The sequence below is a fragment of the Engystomops pustulosus genome, chromosome 5, assembly GCF_040894005.1.
Source record: "Engystomops pustulosus chromosome 5, aEngPut4.maternal, whole genome shotgun sequence".
Taxonomy (NCBI): Eukaryota; Metazoa; Chordata; class Amphibia; order Anura; family Leptodactylidae; genus Engystomops; species Engystomops pustulosus.
In genome coordinates, this window is record NC_092415.1 from 53,711,481 (window position 1) to 53,727,522 (window position 16,042).

At 42.3% G+C, this 16,042-nt stretch overlaps 1 protein-coding gene across 2 annotated transcripts in view; it reads left to right on the forward strand.

The window, feature by feature from the left end:
• GAREM1 (GRB2 associated regulator of MAPK1 subtype 1) overlaps positions 1 to 8,388 on the forward strand; it is an 84,199-nt gene extending 75,811 nt beyond the window's left edge. Inside the window, exons 5-6 of one of the 2 annotated variants that reach the window (XM_072152008.1) lie at positions 4,394 to 4,560; positions 6,346 to 8,388. In XM_072152008.1, coding sequence (XP_072008109.1) covers positions 4,394 to 4,560; positions 6,346 to 7,252 — 1,074 coding nt within the window. In that variant the 3' untranslated portion in view covers positions 7,253 to 8,388. Of the gene's footprint in view, positions 1 to 4,393; positions 4,561 to 6,342 lie in introns of both variants that reach the window. The other variant, XM_072152007.1, reaches the window with a different exon arrangement.
• Positions 8,389 to 16,042: the final 7,654 nt, after the last annotated feature.

Genomic DNA, 16,042 nt, shown 5'->3' on the forward strand with positions numbered 1-16,042 from the left:
GGCGGTTTTTCCGAATACGTCGGGTTTTCGTTCGGCCACGCCCCCCGATTTCCGTCGCGCGCATGCCAGCGCCGATGCGCCACAATCCGATCGCGTGCGCCAAAATCCCGGGGCAATTTAAGTACAAGCGGCGCAAAACGGAAATATTCGGGTAACACGTCGGGAAAACGCGAATCGGGCCCTTAATAAATGATCCCCATTATGATCCCTCTAGTTCAGGGAGCTAAAATGTGGTTAGATTATCAGGGCGCAAGTTTATACACTTTCATTTAGCTTCCCCATTGGGAAGGTTGGTTGGTTTTAAATCTGTGAAATGCTGTATTTTTGTTAATAACAGTGAATTAGAGAATGAGTTATTTTGTTATCCTCTGTACATTTAAGAAACTTGTCTGTGTGGGAATGCCCCTTTTAAATGTCACTGGGAGTATATGTTCTAGAGAAGAAGAACTTGGACACCTTTAGAAAAGTTTAACAGGGCAAGTAGGAGAAGCTTGTAGGATCATCTATATTTACTTACCCATTTGAACCTTCCTTGGAGGCTCCCAGAGGTCCCTTCCTCTTAGGTCTTGTCTCTTCTGGCTTTTTGTAAATGGAGGGGGTGTGCGGTCATTGTTGTCTTCATGTCCTCTCTGTCATAACCACAAATGGTTGGAGGGACATGCCAAGGACAACTGCACTCCCTCCAACCACTGATAAGACTATGGATATGATGGTAATGACTGTACAACCCCCTCTATCTGACAGCAGCCAAAAATTCTCAAGTCTCAGTTCACCCGGTGGCTTCCAGGAAGGTTTAACATGGTAAGTTTATATGGGGGTCACCCACTTGCCTTGTAAACATTTCCTAAAGGTGGCCAACACATTTAAAGGGAAGGATTATAAGAATATGGTATGGTTGTCCTTAATTAATTCTTCTCCACATGGTCTGTCAATGTTGTATGCCTACCACACAATAGTAAAGCAGTATATACTGCTATAACATGTCGGGGCACTATTTCCATTGTCTAAAGGCCTGGTGCAGACGCCCATGCCTAATTTCATAAGGGCAACAGGGTACTGTCAATCATGAGAGAGTGGGGGAACACTGGGTGGTGAAGTTGGCATAGGCTATGGTGCACCTAGATGCTGGTTTGCATTTTAATAAGGCTTCAATACTTTCAGTGTTGCTTACAATGCAGGGCACATCGCCTAAAAGGTCATGTGTGAACTTTATGTGGGATCCCTTTAAAATGAAGGAAATTTTTGAAAAGACTACACAGTATTAACATTGCCATAAAGCCTGTGTGGAGCAGCGGAGGTGACTGGTAGAGCTTCTCTGTGGTTTCCCTTCATCTTTAGTAACACATTTCCATTTCATTACCAAAACATCTCGTACCTGCCAATAGGTCCCCGGTCGTATTAGTGATTATTGGAGTTCTGCCATATAGCACATTATATTTGGTAACATTTCCATAAGAGGATTGTCACACAGTCTGGTTCTAGTATAACTACATGTAATTTAAGAGTCAAAAAGGAAATGGGAGATGAATACTTCACGGTTATCATTTCCATTCACTGTACAGCGCTGTAGACCTGTTGGTGATATATGCAATGAATAAAAGAATAAGATTATAGTATAAAAATATCATATTTGGGTCTTTGTACCTTTCAGATTATTGGCCATTATAGAATATGCAGGTTTGCATGGGAAAGTATTGTGCGGGCCAGGGGGGCCAGATACCCGCACCTCTTACATTCCAGCAGAAGTAGGACAAGTAAATCCGCCTGACAGTTCCCCCACGCAGTCTCTTGTAATGTGGAGAAACCTGTCTGCGCAGAGTGACTACTTGAGGTTTCTGGATCCGCTCCAGACTGTCCTTTATTTCTCAAGCTGCTAAGTGAGACTTGAGTGAAGTGACCTGCGCTGGGATCCTCTGTAATTGGGGTCACACCCTGTGATTAGGAGGCGAATGCTGAAGAGGAACATCAAAGCAGCAAAGTCATTGACAACTTTATGTGTGATGAAACGTGCAGTGTGAATCATCTTGCTGGGGTCAGTTGTCAGATGTAAGGATGGAAGCAGAGGCGTCCTATCTAAGATCCGGGTGTACAGTAGTCATTGTACTCGCAGATGCCATACTGCCTGGGAGCTGTAGGGGGTTTCCGCAGTATAGAGGGATCTGCTCATAGGTTTACAGAGCCGCATCAACACAACACTGCTGAAGCTCAACTGGGAGATTTTCCTAAAGTTGCTGCAATAATCGCAGATATGGCAAATGTATAACTTTACCTTTTTTATGCTCACCCTGCGACCTAATACACAGGAACACAATATGGGGTTGCATGATAGTAATTTTTTTCAGTGGGTATTTCATATCCCCCTGCGTGAGCCGACTGCCCTTCTTTTTTAATTGTCATAGGCAATTTAGCAACATTCACGATTACAAACGGGCTGCAAACAAGGGTTAACGTTTGTGTGCATGTGGCCTAAAACTTAGATTTTGGGATGGCAGCAGGGATCTTCAAAAACGCAGCAGAAGTCATTTAGTCCTTTATAAAATCTGGTTCACCATACAGCATTTTGGGACATAGTGTAAGGTCATGCATGTTACGTGGAATACATATCTCATGTACCGTATATACTCGAGTATAAGCCGACCCGAGTATAAGCCGAGACCCCTAATTTTACCACAAAAAACTGGGAAAGCCTATTGACTCGAGTATAAGCCGAGGGCGGGAAATGCATTGGTCACAAACCCCCCAGTATATAGCCAGCCCCCAGTAGTATACAGCCCAGCCAGCCCCCTGTAGTATACAGCCCAGCCAGCCCCCTGTAGTATACAGCCCAGCCAGCCCCCAGTAGTATACAGCACAGCCTGCCCCCAGTAGTATACAGCACAGCCTGCCCCCAGTAGTATACAGCACAGCCTGCCCCCAGTAGTATAGAGCACAGCCTGCCCCCAGTAGTATACAGCACAGCCTGCCCCCAGTAGTATACAGCACAGCCTGCCCCCAGTAGTATACAGCACAGCCTGCCCCCAGTAGTATAGAGCCCTGCCCCCAGTAGTATACAGCACAGCCGTGCCCCCAGTAGTATACAGCACAGCCGTGCCCCCAGTAGTATACAGCCGTGCCCACAGCAGAATAAAAAAATAAAGTTATATACTCACCGTGCGTCCCGATGTCATCGCGGCTCCTATTCTTGCTTCAGCGTGCTGGGCGCCGTCTTGTTCTTCTCGCGGGCGGCGCCTAGTATGACGCATTGCTGCTGATGTCATACTAGGCGCCGCCCGCGAGAAGAGCATGGCGGCGCCCAGCACGCTGAAGGAAGAAGAACAGCCGGGAAGCCAGAAGAGGAGCCGCGATGACATCGGGGGAGCAGCGCTGCACATCGGGGCCACCGGAGGGTGAGTATATAAGTTTATTATTTTTTTAGTCAATTTTAGTCAGTATTGACTCGTGTATAAGCCGATGGGACGTTTTTCAGCACATTAGTATATACGGTATATATCTTGATGTTGTAATTTGACTACTTTGAAGGAAATCTGCCAACAAAATCAAGCCTGATAAAACAGGGGCACTTACTCATAAATCCAGGCACCATGACTGTAGTAATCTTCTTATATATGTTATCCATGGCCTCCTTCTTCCTAAAATAAACTTTTAAAATCAGGAACCTCCACACACTTTGTTGGATTATGTATGGGAGGGAAGAAGTAAAGCGAGAACAGGTGGCAGGTTGAGACAGTGTAACAGCCTGTGAAGCTGCAACACAGAGGGCCTCTGGCTCATTAGCATAGTTTAAAAAGTTGATTTTAAAAGGAAGGAGGCCATGGATAACAAATATAAGATTGCCACAGCCAGGGTGCCTGGATCTATGAGTAAGTGTCCCTGGTTTTCATGGTAGATTTTCTTTTAAAGTAAGTAAGTTGTCACCTAAGGTGTGTGGCAGTGTTGTGTTGTGCTCTCCTCCCATGTACACACATGTACACGACAACTTTAGACTGAGTTTACACAAAGCAGAGCTGAGAAATCTGCTGTGGATCCAGCCTCTGACTACACACACAACATATCAAATGCAGTGTTTAAAATTATTAGTGCAAACTTCCATTAGCTCCAAAAAAAAAGTGAAATTTGATTGTTTTGCATAATCCTGGACTCGTATGATAAGTTGAGTTTATTTGTACATGATTTGGATTCCATTCCTGTGTAAATGATCAGTCTTGTAGTGTAGCCAAGGATCTAGGGACGATGCAGGAGATTTTATTGCCTATTCTTTGTTACAGATAAAATTTAGTTGGTGTACAGCATGTTGTATTTTCATCCACATAAATAACAGCTCATGGATTTTATGTTTTACCAATTTTACCTCTTTTATAAAAGAATTTCACCATACACCTTCTCCTTATTTTAGGTTAAAGAAGAATGCAGACTCCTGAATGCTCCACCTGTGCCTCCTCGCAGTTCCAAACCATCGTCCCCCACCCCATCTGTTCCTCCGCCAACAGGAAAACTAGCGCGGCAGCAAACCCGCTCTCCCAGTCCTACGCTTTCCTACTATTCCTCAGGGCTGCACAGCATGTAAGTCCTGCCTGTCTCTGTAAACACTGAACTGCTGAGAGCTGCAATATAGAGCAAAACTCAGCAAAACCCAAAGACTGGAGGTGACTTCAGCCGCTCTCTCGTGTCACTAGGCTCGCATTAGATGTAACGTTAGTCACGAAACGTGATAAAGGCTAACAGGGCTATTTGGCGGAAGGCAAATATTGAATTCACTTTATTAGGTCACCAGAATCGAGAAAAAAAAATCCTATAGCATCTGCAAAATGAAATGTATGGAATTGATGTGAGAAGGATGTATAGTCTAATAGAATTACAGGATCCATCGTCCTACGGTATTCAGCTACTGCCTCTGTGTCCCTTATGCTGCAAAACGCTGTATGGAAAGTATCTAAAAGCCTAAATAAGTGGAAAGTCAAAGGGGTTCCACAAATACATGTTCATTCATATATATATATTTATTATGTACATTTTATAATACAGTTTCAATACACAGTAGGTTTTAAAGGGAATCTGTCAACAGTTTTGACCATGGAAAGCTGCAGACAATGCAAGTTAGTAGTCCTGGACATCAAGAAAACAAAGAGGGGAGGGTAAGCGAGTAGGTGTCACATCCAAAATATACTAATCAGATCCAGAGAAGAAAAACAGCGGATGTGTAGAAAATATCAATTTATTAATTGGACATCAGTATAACCATTCCTGTGTGTGTTAGGTGAAGCAGGACTGTGATCAGATATATACATGGGGTAGATGGTGCAAATGTAACAGGACCTTAGATGATGTCACGCAGGTCACATGACACGCTGTGAAGAGGCATGGGACATGAGGAGGAGTAGATGGGAGGGGCCGGCTGAGCAGGACATGCCCCTTCCAATGCCAGGGAGTATAAGATAAAGTTGATTTAGGGGAATTTAAGGGAAACTACTTTTAGCTAAAAGAAGGACGTCAGTTACTAGGGCTCTATGGGAACCTGTCACAAGCTGTATTTGTGAAAATATGGTGACAGGTTCCCTTTAAGTACAACCAAGATTCTTTTGTTTCTCATTTCATTACAGATTATTTAGAACAATTTATGTTGTTTTTAAATCTTAGTAAATTATTCACTATTCTGTGTTGGAGTAAATAAAATATACACTGGCCGCTAATCTTTTATCCATCAGACAGATGAGTGTGGTCAGCAGATGATGGGGATGTGGATCTGTCTTCCAGGTATTCAGAGTAAAAGACATTAAGAGCTCTGTGTTCCCTTCTCATAAGTTATTGCTGCTTTTTTATATGAATGCCACAGTGGAATACACCAGAGAAAACTAAATGATATAGGATTATATATCCAAGTATAGCTGTTCTGTGCTTCATAGTACATTTTATTAGGGGCGAGGGGGGCACAGGCTGCACACATATGCACAAAACACGACTCTGTTAAGAATTTGCAAAACAATGTATCATTTGCATTACAAATATTAGATACTTTACGTTGCTCCATCACATAAAATGTCAATACAAGACATTTTTAAGTTGGAGACTGTAATCTTTAAACATGAGGAGAATGCTCAGGGGGTATAAATACTTTTGCAACACATTATATGTATAACATATTTATCAGGGCACCCACTTATTCCACAGTATTTTAGAGACTATCATGACTGAAGTACTTGTCCATAAAGTGTCTCAATCCACACTGTCTCAGACACAGTTCCTATTGGGCCACCAGCTGTAAAGTTTAACATGATGATATCTGGTAGAACCTACTAGTATTTATGGGCAATACTAAATATTAATAGTATTTGTATTTTTTCATAGTAGTGTTCCAGAAAATGAAGTTGCAAGTTCTTCGGACAATGCCCCGGTTTCATGCTACCCCTGTAACTGGATCAAGAATGAGTCGAGTGATCTTGAGAGCAAATTGCCTTGTGCACTAGCAGCTTCTGAGATCCTTCCTTCTCGGTTATCATGGCCAAACCGTTACTGTGGTGGGGCTGAAGGAATGAACACAAATGACCTGCTAGTGGACCAGTGCCGCAGTTATTACAGCTATCCACGACAAAAGACACCAGCCACACCAAAGAGAAACTTTCCAGCTCCCTTTGACTTTAGTGCGGTTGATCCTTTAACTGGTTGCACACAGGACACACTAAATGAATTTAGTGACCTTGCCACAGGCTGTCCAAAATCTGCCAGCTACTCCATGGAAACCTCAAAAGAGAAAATGGTCCCAGACAACAGCACAAAGCAAAGTATGTCATGTCCTGCATTACCCCCGCGAGCACCCAAAACAAGTGAGGTAAATCCAGCCCTCGAACCCCTCTCTCTTTCAATGAAAATTGATGGAGCAGAAGAAGGCTCGCAGACATGCTCCCCAGATATCACAGAAGATCATTACTTGGCTAAAAAGGGCATGCAGGACATTTTCTCCATTTCATACCCATTCTCATCCCCATTGCATATGCAGCTAGCACCAAGGTCATGTGGAGACGGCTCTCCATGGCAGCCGCCATCTGACCTCTCAGGACTGTCCATTGAAGAAGTATCGAAATCTCTTCGATTCATCGGGTTATCAGAAGACGTTGTCTCCTTCTTTGTCTCGGAAAAGATTGACGGCAACTTACTTGTCCAGCTAACAGAGGAGATACTTTCCGAGGACTTTAAACTGAGCAAACTCCAGGTTAAAAAATTGATGCAATTTATTAATGGTTGGAGACCTAAAATGTAAAACTCAAGGTGTTCCGAAAGGGACCGAACAAACATATGGGAGCCCTCGGCATATGTGCCGATACTTGTACAGTCTGAAATTGTTATTTTGCACTAAGAGAGTAATTGTGGCTGTATATAGTCCTACAAAGAAGACATTCTTACTATGCAGTGAAAGGTACGAGTTGTAGTTGTATCACTTAGTACTGTATGTTAATGCAAACCTTTACGAGAACACTCACAGTGTGCCTTGTGCATCACTGACCACTGAGCAGCTGCTACAAAGTGTTTGGAAACTTTAAAGGGAATTTTACTTTATAAGCTTCATGTTAAAAAAATATATAATATATTACTTACTAGCCAAAGCTTACAAACAGTGTAGTTATGTTATCTCTTCATCAAATAGAATTCACTCAAACCATTCGGAGACACTTGTTCCCCTCCAATTAATCTTATTCAGTTTCCTAGACATAAAAATACAAACCCTATTCTCGGTTAAGGAACCTCCCTCAAGTCTTGTCCGCTGTATGGAAGGTCACATTTTCACTTATGTGCTATGTGATGAGCTATTTCCTGAATGGAGACAAGATCAATAAAACACATGGAACTTGTGTTGCATCTCCACCGTGGATACAGAAGGAACTGATCTCAGTGGAACATATGATGTACTGGAGAATTTTATTATTTCCCTTTTTACCAATGTTTTATTTTTCCTTCTAGATAAAGACAACCATGTTACCCCGGTGTTGGTGATTATGCATATAACATGACCCCCGGTCTGATAGATATAGACGTGGGCTCTAACTGACCAATGTCCATAGGTGTCCTCCCATCCCATTCCTACAGTGATGACCTGTGCGGTTATTTGCAATCTGATGTTTTGCACTTATGTTGCCTAAGAGTGGGCGAGCTTAAGGTTGGCCATATTCTTAAGAGACTGTTTTATTCCAACCTCCAAAGGATGAGCCTCAAATGGTCAAGTAGTTTTTATGATGAAGCTTCTTTTAAATCCTATTATTTTTTAATACGGTGTAAGTCCCTGAACAAAACCACTCCTTGAGATGTAGAAAGCTCATATTGTGGTAGAGCTATGGACATAGATTTATGTATGTTTTGTGTATATAAATATGTATAATATATAAAGTTATTTTCACTCTCTATGTGTGAGACGTCACTTTCTTGGGATTGCCTGGGAAGCCACATAAAATACACTTCAAGGCTTGGAACGCACTGGGTGGCTGCGGCAAAAACCACCATTGTTAGCAAAGACTTCTTTGCATTTGGGGGGCATATCTTTGTATCTTTTGTATTGAAAAATGTAAAACCGAGGCCTAAATCTGCAATAGTAATAGACGTGATCAGCATAATTGCCATCCACCATGTTGAGTTGGGTTAATGGGTTAGTTGCAGTGGATGTCCTGTAACGTCTATGGTCCCTGACACATTATTACACATCCCATCTTTAAAAGTGGGGGTCCAATCAGCTGTAGCTAAAATTGAAAGCTACAATTATCTTACGTTACCATACTGTATATAATTAACCCCTTCATGTTCGAGGATTTTGTTCTGCTCTTCTTTACATGATGATATCTTTAGAACAGCTGCACATATCATAACAATTTCTAATATGTTTGGGGTTTTTTGCGTCACCATTTCCAAGGTTCAGAGCCAGAGGGTGCATATATTTTTGCAAATAGTCTTCTGCAGCTTGGAAATTGAAAGCTGTATCTAAAAATTTTGTACAACAACTCCGCTTCTGCAGCAGATTTGTGTTTCTAGGTGCCACGGTTGAAGAGATATAAGCATTTGAAGTCTGCCACGGTCTTGATGTCTGTTAACATGCTGTGTGCACAGGTTATGCGCAAATATGTCAGTCGTGAAGGGGTTAATATATGGAGTACATGATGGATACATGGAAAGTATCATTCCCAACATAGCTAACACATAAAATAATCCAAGGTAAGGCCTAGGAGTTGTATCTAGTATTATCCACAAGATGGGGGATAACTGATCAGTGGAGGTCACACTGCTGGGAACCCCACAGATCACAAGAATAAGGTCTGCTTCTCACTTATGAATGGAGTGGCAGGTTGTGCACGTGTCCTACTACTTCAATCACTGTCAATGTGAGTATTGGAAATTGTCAAGCTCATGGCACAGCTATCTTTAGCGCTTTAGTAGTGAATGGAGCAGCAGGACGCATGATCCGCCTGTTGCTTCATCAGTTAGGGAGAACAGTACGGTGTTCTCCTATTTACATAAACATATGCCATATGCCCGGCGCGATGGAGAGGAGGAAGGGTTTCCCCATTTCATAGAAATGCATGGTGTACAGGCGGTACACACGGAGAAAGATGGTACATGTCTATAGGGGACGTATGTACAGCCCATACAGTAGTGTGAATGCGGCCTAAAGGACACACGACTTACAGACGACCCCTAGTTACATACCGACCTCTCTGCCCACTGTGACCTCTGGTGAAGCTCTCTGGAAGCTTTACTATAGTCCCAGACTGAACTAACCAGCTATAAGGTGTCTGTAATGACACTTTATTTATAATCCTTGTTCCCATGATGGCACAAAAGTAAAAAAAATCGAATTGTCACAGGGACAAATTTTTTTTTCCGGAGTTAAAATGATAAAATATACCATTTCCAACATGCATCTTGTAAGCATTAGGAAATAAATACTAAATCAGTGGGCTAAACACCTACCAAAACACAAGTACTACACACATGAATACATACACAGCTCTACTATACACATATAAGGAACACACTGGGAACTGCTCTACACACACAGAATCCCTTCTCCTCTTATTCTTATTCTGTCCCAGGGCCGCATGCCCCCATTCTCGGCAGTATGTGGAGATGTAAGAAGCATGTGATCAGTCACATGATGCTGACATCACCACAGGTCCTGTAGGCAAAGGGAGAGAGCAGTGCGGAGCCTCTCCTCTCTGGGAGATCGGGTGCAGCACTATATCAGGGCATCACTCGATCTCCGTTACAGCAGGTCTACTAGATGCAGGCACTTTTTGGCCAAAAAATACGGTATAATTTTATACTTGGATATCTAGATAACATTAGTTATAGAATCAGTGACCCATAAACGAGATTAAGGTTGCTGTCACACAGTGCGTTCTTGGACCATCTTTAAACGGACTGAAAATGTGTGTTTTTTGTATGTTTACCATGCGTTTGGCCGGTTTGAATCTGTTTTTCTTCATGTCTAGAAGTGTAGGCAGCCATGAAACGGATTAAAAGCAGCCAAACACATGGTAAGCTTACAAAACCACATGCGTTTTCAGTCTGTTTAAAAAGGGTCCAAGAACTATCCATGAACGCACCATGTGACAGCACCCTCGTGCACAAAGATATAGTATTGGTCTTGCTTCTCTTAGTTTTCTTGAGTAGTGAGGCTTATTACAGTAATTATAGTAGTGAAATATAAAAGGTATATATTCTTGGAGGAAGTGGTGGGTGGTGATCATGACTACATATTAGAGATGAGGGCTGTCAGAAGTCCCCGGTTGCTTCGTGCCTCATGGGGCATTTCATGTCTTCTTATGAACAATCACTTCCCTGTTCATGGAATAAACGTTTTGATGATTCTTGTTTTATATGTGACTGGAAATAGCATGTGTTGACTCTGGCCACGACTACCTTCCTCTGAAGAAACGTCAGCTCCCGGACAAACTCCCTATTAACTAGCATCTAAGAGGTAACAGCAGGACATCTGCAACGTCTGAGTCCAGCACTTTCCATAGTAAGGCATTCTGGAGTACGGGCACATCCCTGCACATGTATAATGTCCCCGTTACCAGTTCTATTCCAATCCAAAAGCTCCCTCTGCTACATATGAGGCAAGGACTACAAATAGTTGAGTACAATTTAAAAGATTTCACTAGGAACTTCAAAAAAACCCTCTAGACTTTAATTTTCTTTATTCAGTCTGGATTAGAGATCAAGCCACAACTATCCAGAAAAACTACTTTGCAATTTGCAACCAGATCATGCCCCTCATAGAGGTCTATGACACCCGGTCATGGTGTGGTGAGCACACTGGGGCACATTTATATACCCGGCCGCTGGAGTTCACGAAAATGCATTGTCCAACAATAATGCACTGTGTTAAGATTCACTAAGATTGTGTGACAGATATCATGAGTGTGTTGCTTTCCCGCTCAGGTCTGACACCATCTTTTTAGTGGTCATGTGCTTGGGCTTGCGACATAATTTGAATGTTAAATCCCGCGCTCAGTCGAATCAGTTCGTCCTCAAGAGCCATAAGACAGAATAGTATAAGCCGATCTGAATATAAGCCCCTAATTTTACAACAAAAACTGGAAAAACCTATTAACCCAAGTATAAGCCTAGGGGAAAAAATGCATTGGTCACAGCCTCCAGCCAATATTAAGATATTCCCCAGTAAACAACCAGCCCTTCTGCCTCCTACCCCACTATGCTTTTTAAAAAGAAAGAAAGTTAATAACTCACCTACAGCGCTGACCTCAGCCGTCACTGACATCAGAGTGTGTACTGACTGCCGGCACACACAATACTATTGCAGTGGCTGACGTCAGAGCCTGTGACATCGCACGGACCTGCTGCTGACAGGCGGATGGAAGAGAAGACCTGCGAGGGCCGTCGGAAAGGTGAGTTATTAATTTTTTATTATTTTTTTTTTGTGACTCAAGTATAAGCTGTGCTGATAAACTTTGCTTATACTTGAGTATATACGGTAAGCAGTGTGACTGAAGATCCTGCAGTGCAGTCATATTGTTTACAGACATCTTCAGCCTTCTCCGTTACTTAATGTATTATTTACTGCTATAAAGAAGCTCTAAGCACCTTTTATTTCATGGTTGAAATGGTAAAAAAGCACTAAACAGAAGTGGCTAAACCAACATGAGATAAATAGCTTTTGTTTGCTCACCCAGCATTTTGTAGTCATATGCTTTTGTGCCTCCTTAGGTCTCTTGACCAGGCGCGCTGCCAACTATGCCGGCAGATCAGCAAGTAAGAAGCACCTGTAGCAGCACCAATATGTAATATAGTCACATCTCACCGCTTCTCCTGAAACATTCTCTTCAAGTTTCAGCAAATTATAATAATAATTCCTTTATTTATATAGCAGACACAGATTACGCAGCGCTGCACAAAACTTATTGATAAAGTTTGTGTAACGTTTTCCAATATACTTTCTGCCTCAATTCCTCACAGTTTCCCTATATGTAATTATATAGGTGTGTGATAGTGATGTGTCGTTCACGAACAATCCAGCTCACTTAACCCCACCCCTAAATGCTCACCACGCCCCCTTTAACCTGATACAATTGTGTTAAAAGGGGAGTGGCTTGGGGTGATTGACTGGCCTGCGGCTCCCTTTTATATATGTAATAGGGAGCCGTTCCGGAGCCAGAAGAGCCGTAATTCATATCACTACGGTATGATACGAGCCTTAATCTGTGTGACATCACATGACCATGGACAGATTTCTACCCACTGGAAGTAAACAATGAAGCTTCCTTAACCCCTTAATGACCACGCCCTTTTTTTGTTTTTGCATTGCCATTTTTCACTCCCCAACTGCAAAAATCTATAACTTTTTTATTTTTCCATGTCCAGAGCTGTGTGAGATCTTCTTTTCTGCACAACAAATTGCACTAGTGACGGTAGTTAATATTCTGTGCCGTGTACTGGGAAGCGGGGAAAAACTTCCAAATGCAGTAAAATTGGTGAAAAAAATTTTAGCATATAAGCGAGTATAAGCCAACCTGAGTATAAGACAAGGCCCCTAATTTAATCGCCAAAAACTGGGAAAACCTATTGACTCCAGTATAAGCCTCCCAGTATACAGAAAGACCCCAGTAGTAAACAGTCAGCCAGCCCCCTGTAGTATAGAGCAAGCCAGCCCCCTGTTTGCCCAGCACATAAAAAAAAAAAATAAACTTACATACTCACCATCTGGCTCCCGATGCTCGGTGCGGCTCCTATGTTTTCTCTGCGATGGCCCCGTCACCTCGGCTCCAATTGTTTCTTCTGTCTACTGTAACAGCCAGCAGAGCCGCGGCCATGCGCTCTGCCAGCCGGCGCATACTATGACGTCATCACCGGCGACACTGCCGCATCATAGTGTACGCTGGCTGGCAGAACGCATGGCTGTGGCTCTGCGGACTGTTAGAGCAGATGGCAGAAAGAGGAGCCATGGTGACAGAAGCATCGTGGAAAAGACAGAAGAGGAGCCGCGCCGGAAGGCGAGTATGTATTTTTTTCTTGACTCGTGTATAAACCAAGGCAAATTCTTTTGTGCTAAAAAACTCGGCTTATACACGAGTACATACAGTACAAATAAAATTGCTTTTGCCATCTTCTGGCGCTTCATACTTCGGTGTACGGAGCTGTGGGTGGTGTCATTTTATGCAAATTTTTATGGCATTTTCAATGCTTCTATTTTTAGGTCTTTATGGCCTTTTAACCACTTTTTATAGAATTTTCTATATTTTCAAAATGGCAATTTTCGACTATCAGTGCTATTTTCAATTATGGAGTTAAATGCTGTGAAAAAAACATCATATTTTGGGATGCGGTGATACCTAAATTTTACAGTTTTTTTTTTTATATTTACCGTACATACTTGAGTATAAGCCGAACCCTTTCCAGCCAGCCCCCTGTATGCCAAGCATATTTAAAAAAAAAAAAATACTCACCTTCCGGCGATACTCACCCCTGATGCTCGGCGCGGCTCCTCCTCTTTCTCGTAATAGCCGTCAGAGTCGCAACCATGCAATCTGCCGGCCTGCGCACAATATGATGACGGGGTGTCGCCGTTGATGACGTCATTAGCGGCGACACCGCCGCATTGTAGTGTGCGCTGCCTGGCAGATCGCATGGACACTACTCTGCCGACTAGAGAAGAAACAGATAGAGAAGAGAGAAGAGTACCCGCCGGGAGCTGCGCCAAGGATTGGGAGCCGCGCCAAGGATCCAGGCGCCGGAGGGTGAGTATTAAGTTTCTTTTTATTAATTGACTTGAGTTTAAGCCGAGGTGAGGTTTTTCAACACATTTTTTGTGCTGAAAAACTTGGCTTATACACAAGTATATGCGGAATATGACTTCTAGGGAAAGGGGAATTTTTAGGGTTTTTTTTAATATCAAACTTTTTTTTTTACTTTTTTTTTTTTTACTATTTTTTCAGACCCCTAGCCTTGGGTACTTAAACCCTGGGTTGTCTGATTGATTCTACCATTTAATGCCATCCTACAGTATGGCAGTAAATGGGGATTTTCCTCCTCATTCATTACAATGTGTGATTCATTTTGCACCGCCCGCTTACTTTAGACGTCTACTGTTCTCCCTCTAGTCGTGGGAGCAGGACCTGGGTCTCCAGAGATACCTGGAAACTTTAGGGAGATGTTGTTGATTACAGCTTATCCCTTCTCCGTTCCTCACAGCATTGCGCTTAAGAAGCGCAATGCATAGAGGATCAGAGAAGGCACTGTCACCAGCTCTATAGACTTGGCAGTCACCTGATCGCCGGGTCTAAAGGGGTTAATCAAAGCTGCTAGATCAGTTTAGATTTAGTACAGCTCTGATCAGCATCAGCCCTCACAGGGTTTGTTTCCCCCTGTAACTGGGGCTCTTATAGATGCCCCAGTTGCAGGGGAAAACTTGTAAAATTAAAAAAATAAGTGAAAATGGCCACCCAGGGGCCTGTTATGACCTCATGGGGGACATATAAAGTAAAAACATACATACACAAAAAATATGAATAAATATTCTTAAAAATACATTTTCCAATATACCGTAATCACAATTTTTTTTTTTAATCCCCCGCTACACTACATAAACTATCACCATAGCTGCCTTGTTTGCCCGAGACAATAATTATTATATATCAGAACAACCAAAACAAAATAGATAATTCATTAACAATGTTCGGTTTGAGTTATTTAGAAAAATAAAAAATATGTACTATAAATTACAAATGAAAAGATGAAAAAAATCTTTAAACTTTTATTACGTTTTAACTAGCTCTATGTGTCCCAAAAAAATATGCCGCAACAAAGTTATGGCCCTTTAACCGCCACATAAAAAAATTTGCTAAAATTGCCCCGGTCATTAGAACCTTTTCAGGCAGCGTCACTAAGGGGTTAAGTATAACAGCAAGCAGAGATCTAGAAATGAAATGATCTGGGATGAAAAATTTGATATAGCATGGATTTTACAAAAATGTCAAAATTTTCATTACACAAACAATATGAACTGAAGGCGGACAACACCTTTAAGGAAATATAAAAGGGTATAAATACATCAAGGGCCACTTTTATCACGTCTTGTATGCCTGAAAATAATGAAGCACCTCTGCTCCACAGGTACCTGACGATCCGTCTTGTGTGCTCTTTGGTTCCTACACCCAGCACTATTTCTTGCTCCCAGTCTGTATTATTGGACCTCAGGAAGAGGACGGTACATCCTCGAAACACATAGTCCACAACTCTAAGAATAAATAAAAAATAACTCGGCTTGGATGCACCCTTTCTTCTTTGGGGCAGTGCGTCTGCTAAACCTGTATTTTCCTACAGTCATTTCCTCTCATAAGAAATAATAATGACAGGGGCTCCAGTGGAGTTTAAAGGGGTTTTCCCACGAAAGAAAATTTTAACACCTCAATAGTCTTACTTTACAATTTTACAAATGTTTTGCTGCTTTAGCTTCAATGACTTCCTAGGCTGCTCAGTGCAGAATTCCAGGGTGTGGGCTGGGCTGCAGGTGATTGGAGAGGACACATAGGCTGAGCCCTCTCCT